Genomic DNA, 12,232 nt, shown 5'->3' on the forward strand with positions numbered 1-12,232 from the left:
ATTTTAGAATGAATTACAATAAGGTCTAATCCGTACTGAAAGGCTTCAGAAACAATAAAAGCTTTTAATAAAATGACAAATTAAATTCTCGTTTTGTCCCATACGAATCTGTACGTTACAAAGTACTGCATCATTTTGAGATAATTGAAAAGTTTGTGCGTATGATGTGGACTGTGCGGAATTCACAAAAGTCACTTACCTTTTTTGTTGGTTTTGTGTTGACACACTTCAATAGTCACTACTTTTTTAAAAGGGGTTCGGGAAAGTAAATGACACAATACGGTCACAAATCATCATGTAACTGTCTTTATTTCAATTCCATTTTCTACTATATAATAATCTAGGTTTGTTTTTGTTTTGTATATTAATATTTTGGCGTGTTGAAGCACGCATACCATTTCATGCGTAGCAGCCAGTGATATAAAACTTTTTACAGAACTGAAAGTGGTACCGAAGGTGCAACGTACCTTTGATCTAGCTAATCTTTATATATTCACTCTTGGGCCTTGCACCTTGATACCTAAATAAATAAAATAATAAACGAACGAAAATATTTTGATCTTGTTTGTTCGCCTTTCTGTCGAGTGAAATAAAAAAAATATATCTGATTATACAAATCTAAATATCCTATTACTTAGTTAATTTTTCCTTTAATAACGCCATCTTCTGAACATTATTCGCTAAAATCGTTTTAAAAATAATATTTGGCCCATACTGATGCGTTATTTGTGGAAAATAAACAACAACATCGATGTTTGTTTTAATAATACCTAATGAAACAAATCAACAAATGATGGGAATTCAACAAATTATCGATAAAAATAAATATCTATAGAGACAACACTACCCGGTGCGATTTGAACTTAATTAGTATTGACAGTTATCTGGTAACATTTGACAATTAAAGAAATAAGCACGTCCTTGCAGCTAACGTGAATGTCGTCGGTAAAGAGCGGAGCCATGGTCTTGGACAGTTTCAGGTGGGGGTAGCGAAAGGTACGACTAAACATGCCAAAATGAGGGTATTTGATATGTACGCGTTGTCGAAAAGGGTACGGTTAGTTCGCGTTAGCTGAAGTGAAACCAGAACCTAGAAGACGAAGTGGACGCACAATATCCTCTGCGGTTGACACGGGCCTATCACAGAGTATGATATTGTTGGCGAGAGAACGATTCGTGGCAAATATCAGATCTGGAGTACCAAACAAAGAGTTGGATGTTTGTGTTCCGTCGGCCGCCTAGGTCAGGTTCTTGCATCGTTGGATGACGACTCTCTCGGTCGAAGAACGGCGTTCGAGGACGCTTCTTAATTGACTGTGTCCGAAGAGTCGCCAGCCGAAGGACGTGCGATTTCGTACAGTTGCACGAGTGCCGGGGTTTAACAACCACACGAGTTGCGGGGCAATGGGCAAGTGCTGGGCACTGGGCGAGTGGTTCCTTTACACTTAGACACTAATACAGCCGTTAAATATGAGGTGCTCCTACTAGTTTAGCGTGCAAGTTATATACTGTCAACGAACATATAGCTATTTATAATTATATATAAATGCTAAATAATACTCGTCGTTCTATGTTCTACGTTAATCTGCGTTATACTTGTTAAATCTTGTATCAAAACTTGCCTCCATTCACATTATATATTATATAAAAGTTGGATTTTGCGGTATCACGTTAGGCTATGTGTATTGGTATCGCGCTCGCGCTCTTTTTTTTTTATTAAACGTTGGGTATAGTATTACGTAATAGTAAGTACGGTGACGAGTGCCAGTTCGTAGCGCTGAGTGCTGAGCCCGACTTAGTACTTTCTAATCCTACTGACATCACATGTCTGCATGGTTGCGATAACTCTCTGTATGTACAGTAATATACAGTATGTATATGTTTGACGTCGTCAGCCTGCCTCTAAGCTACCGCTACATCTACAACCGTGGTGCTCGCGCTCGTTGTGTACAATTGCAGCTGCCGTCACTCCGTGTCATTCTCGATTAAATAACTACCTACTGACCTATCTAGTTGACTATAGTTATCTATCTATGTCTTAGTTATCTTAACTTACCTAGCCTACTTGTGTTTGTACAAGTCAAACTGAAAACAAAAGCCTCCCGGCAATTCTTTACAAATATAAACTCTTATAATCTAAACATGTTCAACATGTATGATAACACTACTGCAAGAGTAAATAACAACTAAGGTGGAAACTGTACTGTAAATGATTGTTCGGTAAGGAAGCGGGCAACAGACGGCGACGGGAGTTGAGAGCCGATCGAAGGACTGAAGAGCGCTGACGGCGACCAGAAGGTGTTGTTGTGTTCGGGTTGTGGTCGCTTCCGCACCCGCTTATGTATCGCGCGATGTACCGTCGAGGCGTTACCATCAGACTAAGAGACTGGGGGCGAGCCAGTCCTCCTCCGCCAACTGCCAACAGACGTCACATCAGCAGGACACACACGGCCTTGCCGCCTGACCCGGGCCACGGACACGCACTCATGCAAAAACCAGAGAACCAGAGTGAATCTAACGGGCGGGAGTGTGAGTTAGGCGCTAGCCTAGGCGGCAGCCGACAGTGCAGGGTCGCAGGTCCACATCCTCTCACCATTCATCCAACCATACCACCTACGCCATCAGTCACTAAGTCTGCAGCCTTAGTCCTCCTCAGCTCTAATCAAAATGGATGGACATTTGGACTCCAAGTTCGATTCTGTGTGACTAAGTTGAAATTTGGCACGAACAATTGCAAATTCGCGATTAACTACTGTACGATATCTTAAATTGTATTAAAATATCACTATGTCGAGTTGGTGGCAATTGTGTGTGTTTCATTGAGCCTGAAAGAAAGAAAACGCCATTTAGAATGGTCGCCAAAACGGCGACGCGGCCGCCGGCATTGCATCATCAACTGTCGGCCGACACGTCCATCGAAAGTACTTTATTATCAAGCATTCTACGACATCAACTCGGTACCGAGCCTCATGCGAGCAACTCGGACCCAACGACCACGCTCACGCTGCTAAACCGAAAAACTTACAAGAACCAGGGACGTACTTCAAGACAAACAACACACTCAACATCTGAGGGACTAAAGGCGGCATCTGGCATGTGGCACGTCAATAACGCAACGCTAAATGCAGGAAAGACCAACGAAGCACTTTTGTGATTAACCTCTGCCACTTGGTGCATTATTAAATGCCCAAAACTATACTTTCACCCTTACGACTCCTTTCATTTTTGAACTCTACCTCGTCCAAATACAGGCTGTTATTGAAAGTTGTACAGATATTTTAACCACGAGCTACTGGCTTCATGTAGAACTCGGAAAAAATATTTTAAAAAGTCTATGTAAAAAAATAAAATGACATTTATTTTTTGAGCTACAATTTTTTTAAATTGCTTTTAGTTTTCTACGTTGTCCTACAACCTCGTAGGTAAAATTTCGGCACATTTTAAAAATACACCCTGTATATCATGTTTTATAAAATGTACGTCAATGCGAAGTAACCTATTGGAAATATGCTTTAAAAAAAGGAAACCGCATTGGTGTACGTTTTATAAAATATGATATACAGGGTGTATTTTTAAAATGTGCCGAAATTTTACCTGCGAGGTTGTTCGACAACGTAAAAAACTAAAAGCAATTAAAAAAAATAAATAAATGTAATTTTATTTTTTGACATAGAATTTTTTAAATATTTTTTCCGAGTTCTGCATGAAGCCAGTAGCTCGTGGTTAAAATATCTGTACAACTTCCATTAACACCCTGTACTCTTTAATGTCGACCAATTTATACAAAATTTCAATTTTTACCACGTTTTTAGAGATAATTAAAAGTATGTAACTGCATAAAACACAAATCGTTTCAAATTGTCGTTCCCATTCTGATATCGGGTGTGCCACAGAGTTCTGTTCTACGACCACGATTGTTTATTCTTTTTAAGGATATTGTGATTCTTAACAGTTCTTCTTATTACTTCAAAATAATTTCGATATCATTTCTGACCGGTGTAAATCTGAATTTGTTCCCATGCGTAACATTTCGTGTTTTCATCAACAAAAATAGTATTGTATTTAATTGTGTCAAAAAAGTTCTACATTTTTCTAGACTTTTTTTTATTGCAAATTATATTTGTCAGATACTCCTAACCTACACAACGTAAGAAATTTTTTTCTTAGAGCTTACGAATAATAGATTTATATTAAAATTCTAAATAAAATAAATAAAGAGCGATCGAATTAATTTGTAATCGAGTTATCCATGAATCCAAAATCGTATGTCGTTACTTGAACTCCACGCTCCAGCTTGAAACACAGGTTAGATCTCGGCAAAAGACATACGGATTCAAATCCATGGATGACTCGATTACCAATTAATTTGATCGCAAAATGTTGTTTGGTGTAGTTTAGTACCTCTCAGGTACAAAAACACTGGAGGTTGAGTTACATCGTTGCCGACCAGAGGGAGTGGGTGAGAGACATTTTGGTCATCGAACAGACAGGAGCTACAAAGCATGCTTTTACCACAATCACGCGTCATTCATCCATGCCATGCATCACTTAAATAAACATGCTATATCTGAGCGATATTTACTTGGTACTGTTGAATGGGAAAGACCAGACCGGGTTGTTGGAGGGCTGCGCTGGGAGCCGCCATTTGCTGAGTTGGGAGCTGCGGTTGGCCGGGGATTCCCTGCCAAGTGGCGGGGACTTGCATGCCCATTCTGCAAAAAATCAAAAGGTCAAGACAGTTTCTTCAGATTCCCGCGGTCTCTTTACCCCATATAGGACTGTTGATATCCTGCGAATTGCCCGTACGTGTAGCCTTGCATCCCTTGCAGGAACTGCCCCTGCATCTGCGCCGCAGCTGCCGTGGGAAAGCTCTGAGGGTACCAATATCCAAGTTGTTGACCGTAAGCACCGTACGGGTATTGGGTGCTGGTCAGGGCCTGGAACAAACCTAGCTGTAGCTCGCCCTTCTGAGCATCTTCGGAGGGCGCTACCTGCCCGGTAACTGGAGCGTTGTTGGGGTCGCCGGATTCTTTCCCCCACGAACATTTCACGGTTTGACCGCCGATTTCGGAATTGTGAACGCCGACGATGGCGTGCGTGGCCGACTCCTTTGTTGAGAAGCTGGAACAACAGAGGGGTTAGCTCTTGTCGCAGCCAGAGACGCCAACACTCACCGGACGAAAGCGTAACCCTTCTCTTTAAATACGCGAATCTCCTGGATTATCCCGTACGGGAGGAATGTTTTCTGCATCAGGTCCTCACACAAGCCGTTCGTGATGCCGCCGCAGTACACCGTGCAGTTGGTGGCACTGCTTTGGTTGTAAATTTCGTCAAATGACATCGGTTTTGAATTTGCTGCAAAAGGGGTACCCTCATGACTACGGTTACAGGTCCGCCACAATAAGGGCTTGAATACACTTTGTTTCAATACAAATTAGCCAACGACAAATCCGTGCCTTTCAACAGTAGAAATACAAAAATTCTTCAAGTTCATGCCAATCGTATCCTCACTGTTTCATTTATGAAGAAACTGTTGAACGTATGTTTGGTTTTTCTCCAAGTTGACAGTACCAAAATATGAAGAAAAGTATCATGCATCTACTTAATTGTGAATATATGGAGTGTTTAAAATTTGTAGCTTGTATTACTTACAATCTAACGTAAAGTATGGCGAGACATAAACACTCTGTATGTAAATTATTTAAAATTACCACAATAATAAATAGGTTTATCAAGGGCATTTAGATAAAAATATATAAAAATGTTCTACGTAGTAATAAGAGATCAAAATAGAAAATGTACAAGTAATACAGGGTGTCTCAAAATTTGCGAATTCCGAATTCAGTGTGGTAGGGAAGGACCCAGTGGAGCTCTTCCTGAAGAAGATATAAGCACTTTAATTTTGTTTAATACATAGCAGCCTTCATATCCACAGTGACAAAATACTATTCTAGCTACGTTGCCGTTCCATTTTTAAGAAAAATTACAGAAAGTTAAGATTTTTTTACTCCAAAGTAAAATTATTCTTCAAACAATTGAAGTTTTCAGCCTGCATTTGAAGAAAACGCAGTTCAAAGAGTGCACCTTCAGACCAATGTATCTTTGTGGGGGGAGTCCCGATTTTTTTTTTTAATTTCCATATTTGGACTACTGAAGTGATCCCCTACAACGCTCTGAATTCGGAATTCGCGAATTTTGAGACACCCTGTATAAGTTCCATTTAGCCAACTTAACAGATTTTAAAAGTCCTAAGTACGAAAATAATAGAAACTCACCTCGTAAACCACGAAAAAAATGTCTATATGAGAGTAGCCTGACAACAGAGAGTAGGGAAGGGGAGTATGAAAAACGAAAGAGAGAAAAATCTGGGGAAGAGTGAAAAAAAATAGGAAAACAGGTAGTACAAAAAATAAAGTAGACGCAGGAAAAAAGCTCGAGAAATCTCAACAACAGTAAATGCTTGAAGGAAGAAATAACTGAAATAGAAAAAGAAACGAAAATATAGGGGAACGGATGTAGGTAGAGATGAATAAGAATTATATTGCAAAAAACGTAAAATTTTTCAAGAAATAAATTTATCGATTGATCTATTTCGTTTGTCACAGCAGTAATAAGTAATACAAAGTACAAATCTGCTGTAGTGAAAGAAACAAAATAAAAGCAAATAGTAATTTGACTAAGTAAAAAAATACTTAAAAACAAAGTAGAGGAGAATGTGAAATAGAAGAAATACATTAAAATCGTGCATACGTGGAAGAAATTTAGCAGATAATACTACAGGGTCATTATAAATGATTGTAGTCGAAGCAAGCCATGCTTGCTATCTTCTTGCTATCGATCTATTTTATCCGAAATTATGTATATAATTTAAATTTTGGTCAAAAAGTCGTATGAATGAAGCGGAGATTTTTTTTTAAGATGTCATAAAATATCAATGAAAAGTAAAATAAGATAGTCAGTGGAAATATGGGAATGGACAATGCATTAAAAAAAATTGATGGAAGATTAGAACAGCAATCGAAAAAGAACATAAAAGGGATCAAAGGAAGAAGATCAGGAAAGAAACACTGACGAATATATACATATTTTATAAGTACATATGTAAAAGAAAAGAGAAATATAAAAGAGAAGGAAAAAAATCAGAAATAAATTGGAAAATGACCAGCACTGACGATATAAATCGTTAAAACAAAGAAGATTTCTTTTATTACGATATCAAATTTATTTTGCTTCTGTACGTCGAAATTTTTGAAAAGATCTATTCGTTAATTTACATCTTTCATAGTATTACTAGACGCTAAAAATGCTACTATAGTCAATAAGTCTTTATTTATCTGGAAGTCGTCAAGTTGGCCGAGTAGAAAACATTTAAAAAATTAGATGTGGAATAAAGAAACTAAAGAAAAAATCCTGTGAAAATCCTTTTTAATAGAGGTGGGAAATAAAGAGAAACAGATGAAGACGTGCAAAGAAATAGATTGAAAAATTAAGCTAAAAAAATATTAGTTTCTTTCATTAATACATACAGGATGATTCATATAGTTTCATAAATATTTTAACCAGTGGCAGATTCCGGTCTCAAAAGGCTCTTGACAATAAAATTTTGAATCATACATCAATAATTAGCAAAAATTACCATATCGGTTTTTTCACTATATGTATTAGTTTTCTCTAAATTATTCCACTTTACGTCCAGTGTATAACAAATGTCATGAATGTCATAATAGAAGCAAACAATTGTCGCTTTAGAGAAAATATTGGTATTGTAAAGTTCGCTTTAGTTTCATTTTGACAATAATGCCTGACAGTTTGTTTCAACGTAAAATATTTTCATTTATCTGTAGTTCTTAAAAGGTGGTAGTACACTCTTCAATACGCTTTATCTTCAACAATTTTAACTTTAGAACCTAGCCATTTTTGTAAGAGTGTCTACGGGTTGGAATCTATCACCGGTTAAAGTTTGTATGATACTATATGAACCACCCTGTATATCACTTCCTTCTGTGTGCGCTAGATTTAAAAACATGGTGGATAGTTTTTGCGATTTGCTAAGTTGACTAAATAGGTATGTCGATCAAGTAGAAAATATTGAAAAAATCTAAATATTAACTCTATGATAGCGATACGTAATTTTGGATCGAAATTCAAAACCACTTACTGAGTCGCCGTTGTGTAAGCATCTGAAACGAACAACGGTGAGTATAGTGTGGTAGTACTCAAAAGTAGACAAGAAGAATGATCGAGAAAATTTTTGTTCGAACAAAATGGGGCATCGAAATGAGTGACTATTAAATCACGGTTGTCCGGCTTATCCTTTATATATTTACAACGTCGGAGAAGAGGTAGTTCCCATTGCGTCAAACGACCTTATAAAACTATATCTGTAAGTTACGAGAAGCTATTAAAACTCCACCAGGCCAATCTCAAATAAATAAGATCGACTTGAGTACATCTCCCTTTAACGAGTGTTTTGCAGTGCGATTACGACTTCAAATGAACATTTAGTCGCGTGTCGGTTTGTCGTGACGGCGACGAAGGACCAAACACGCACATGCTGCGGGTGCCCACTGCGGACCGGCGACCACCCCTATATCAACCACACGATATTGAACGGTATCAATCACCGATATCGAGCAATAATTCCGATAATCGACGGTCCCACCGGTGTCGTCGGCGTCGACGTCGACGTCTTCCATCGATTCTCGTGCTTCGGATGCAGCCTAGACCTGATCGCGGTCAGAATTATAATACAAAAACTACATTATGACGTGCTAAATTATTCAAATCAGAATGGGCGGCCTGCTGCAGGATCAACAGTGTGTTGAAACTATGAATTCGGAATCTCGGTCGGTGCCCCAGCCCGATGGGAAGGATTAGACCCGGATAAAAAGGTGGAATTTGAGGTTCGGTGGATGTTAGTTGAGTAGTAGTTGCTTCACGTATACGCATTCGCGATCGGCATCGGCACGAACGGCCATTTAGCGCCGGTAATCAAATCTGGAGCGCGTTATAGGTACAGTATCGTGACTATAAATAAGATTTACTTGACAGCTCGTTTTGTACTCCAACTTCGCTAGAATACCAATTGTGCATAATTTAGTGTATCGTATTGTGACTCAAAATTGGAAGAAGTGAGGAGGTGCTCATAATAGATGATTGTGAGCCTCCTTCCTTTACACGTTTTTCATCTGCAAATACAGCTTTTTTCTCACCAACCAGAATTCCTTGCAATGCAGTCCATTACCCCAACTGCATCATCATCGAACATTTATTTTCTTTGCATTATTACGTCCAGTGCCTATCTTTTCTTGGTGAAATTTACAAAATTGGAGCTAACATCCTCGTATGTGCAAGCGTATGAGATTAACTAATATTAATTAATATTATACAGGGTGTTATTGAAAGTTGCACAGATATTTTAACCACGAACTACTGGCTTCATGTAGAACTCGGAAAATATTTTTAAAAAATTCTATGTCAAAAAATATAGTGACATTTATTTTTTGAGCTACAATTTTTTAAAATTGCTTTTAGTCTTCTACGTTGTCCTACAACCTCGTAGGTAAAATTTCGGCACATTTTAAAAATACACCCTGTATATGATGTTTTATAAAATGTACGCTAATGCGAAGTAACCTATAGGAAATATGCTTTAAAATAAGGAAACCGCACTGGTGTACGTTTTATAAAATATGATATACAGGGTGTATTTTTAAAATGTGCCGAAATTTTATCTACGAGGTTGTTTGACAACGTAGAAGACTAAAAGCAATTAAAAAAAAATTGTAGCTCAAAAAATAAATGTCATTTTATTTTTTGACAGAATTTTTTAGATATTTTTTCCGAGTTCTACATGAAGCCAGTAGCTCGTGGTTAAAATATCTGTACAACTTTCAATAACACCCTGTATTGTCAAGAAAAACATGGACTAAGAACTGAACCTTGCGGTACTCCACGTGCAACTACGACAGTACATAACGCAGTTGTAGCAGGTCAAGTTTCAAATAAAAATTGGGTGAAGAAATTAGCAAGTTTCTATTTTTGTGTTTTAATCTTCTAAGATTATTATAAAAACTTTTTTATTTCTACCCAGTTGTTTCTTTTGCTCGAGAAAACTGAGTCGAAAAAAATCCACAATCTTTTCTTTCTCTTTCTCAAAGAGTGTTTCTGTTTCATCGTTTTATTCTTATTATTCTTCTCTGTAAATTCTGCGTCTGCTGTCATACGACCCTGAATATTTTTTTGCTGCAGCTGATTGAATCAAATATTTGGAGAGTCGAAGGAAAGTCTTTTTCGGCCGCGTGTGACGGAGGAGACATTACCGGGAGGAACGGAGTTGACGCGGTGGCATCGGAAGGAACGGAGTTGTGTTAACGTAATATTTGGAATCGACGGGGAAGTGATTAGGCGTGTGAAGTCGGTCCGATTTAAATGAACGCGAGATGTAATTTGTGAACAAGATGTGGAAGAAACCTGAGGGAAGGAGGTCCCGTACAAGTTAGATGGGAAAAGTTGCGAAATGATTTGAACGGGTCAAACAAAAACAGAGGTTGGCGTTGAACGTCCGGTTTGGCGTCTTCTTAATCTGCTGTCACCTGTGGGAGTGACGGGCTATTGGGAAGCCGGATGCCATTAACTCAGTTTGACAGTAAAGTGACAAGTTGTCGGTCGGGAGATTATGCGGCCGATAAGTGTGGCTGCGGGCGGGAGTGGGGCGGTGGTCAAGATGCGGAGTTCGGCGTCCCAACGGATAGGGAGTGCGGCATTCGGAAGTTTCGTCGGTGACCAATCAAGAGCGATTCTGGCACTGTCACGAGTTTTATACCTGCGGGGGGCAAGAGCACGCCTTTTTCCATTATATTATATTCACGTATGCGGTCGAAAGAATAAAGAAACTTTTGATTTGATGTATGCTGTATAGGTTTATAAGTAAAATAACTCGGACGGTTTTATTTTAAAATCAAACTTACCGTTTTGTTTTACTTTCTGCGCTGTTTATCTCGCTCTTATAAAAATACGTTCCGACGAAACAACAAACTTTAATGTTTTTTACCATTTGAATACAAATAAGTCCCCTTTCTCGCTCCAAGTATTATTACATTCTAAATAAATATTGTTACGCGACAAAATAACACCCAACACGTCGAGTAAAACAAAAGCCCTTCCCCTATAATTGAGGCTCCAAATACGCTCCTTATTTCTGGAGTTGCGCATACGGTATCATACCGAATTAGTTTTTGTTTATTTTACGAAATTACCAAACGCGAGCAGTAATTTCGAAAGCCATCAAACCCAAACAAAGAAAATATGGACGGAGCTGTCCCCGTCGACTCTTGTTAAAATATGGAAATAGAACATCCCTAACACACCTAAGCTCTGCCGCATATCCGAATCCCGGCCGCATTCAATTTAACAATTCGAAACACAAATATCCGATGCACTCTTGCTTATCTTCCGTCGTCTTTTACTGCCACGCCAAAATGACGAAAGGTGCTTCCAAGCTTTTACCGCGCTGCAGATTCCGCATTCCTATTTATTTTTATTAGCTCCTAACAAAATTCAGAATTCTGTTCCGCCACAAATAACCCTAACTTGCGATCTGTACATGTGCCCTTCCCTCAATCAGCTTCCTTTCTTCCATATCAACACCTCCACAAATCCATCCTAAATTGCACAATTCCGATTAAATTTGTAAATAAAAAAAATATCTACGAAGATATTCAAATAGATGAGATTTTACACATCATTTTTCTATTTAACCGACAGGGCGACAGGTCACACATAATTCACTCCTTTATGAAAATCAAGATTTTCAACGTTCTCAAAATCACTAACCTAACTTTTAAGACTGACATCTGATAATTGAAATCTCACGAATTGCCAACTGAAATTTTTGGTCACAGCCAACTATTTTTTTAAATTCATTATCCTCTGCCAATATTATGGACTAGGTGTAACCAGTCAGTGACAGACCGGATAAAATAGAATGACGGGAGTATCTTCACTTTATATAATAAATCAAATTTTTGTGAAAACACTATTTTATTTATACTAGACAAACAAAAATTCCGAGCGTACCCAAAATGTGACTAATAATAAATTAACACCGCGCTGAATTCCGTGTCCAGATTTATTCATTAAAATATCACGACGATATTTCGCGCAATATTTGTCTTCGCAACGTGCAAAATTATAAGAAAAATATTGCATCGTGTTTGTATTTCACACATTA

General features: G+C 38.2%; 1 protein-coding gene across 4 annotated transcripts in view; it reads right to left on the reverse strand.

Moving 5' to 3' along the window:
• Window positions 1-283: 283 nt before the first annotated feature.
• Window positions 284-12,232, reverse strand: part of LOC138140000 (nucleolysin TIAR) — a 235,537-nt gene continuing 223,588 nt past the window's right edge. For 2 of the 4 annotated variants that reach the window (XM_069060647.1, XM_069060650.1), the window contains 4 exons: window positions 5,175-5,355; window positions 4,768-5,121; window positions 4,583-4,712; window positions 284-2,415 (listed from right to left, as the gene is read on the reverse strand). In XM_069060647.1, the coding sequence (XP_068916748.1) occupies window positions 2,374-2,415; window positions 4,583-4,712; window positions 4,768-5,121; window positions 5,175-5,355 (707 nt within the window). In that variant the 3' untranslated portion in view covers window positions 284-2,373. Of the gene's footprint in view, window positions 2,826-4,582; window positions 4,713-4,767; window positions 5,122-5,174; window positions 5,356-12,232 lie in introns of all 4 variants that reach the window. The other 2 variants (XM_069060649.1, XM_069060648.1) reach the window with 2 other exon arrangements.

This window comes from Tenebrio molitor, chromosome X (assembly GCF_963966145.1).
Source record: "Tenebrio molitor chromosome X, icTenMoli1.1, whole genome shotgun sequence".
Classification (NCBI taxonomy): Eukaryota; Metazoa; Arthropoda; class Insecta; order Coleoptera; family Tenebrionidae; genus Tenebrio; species Tenebrio molitor.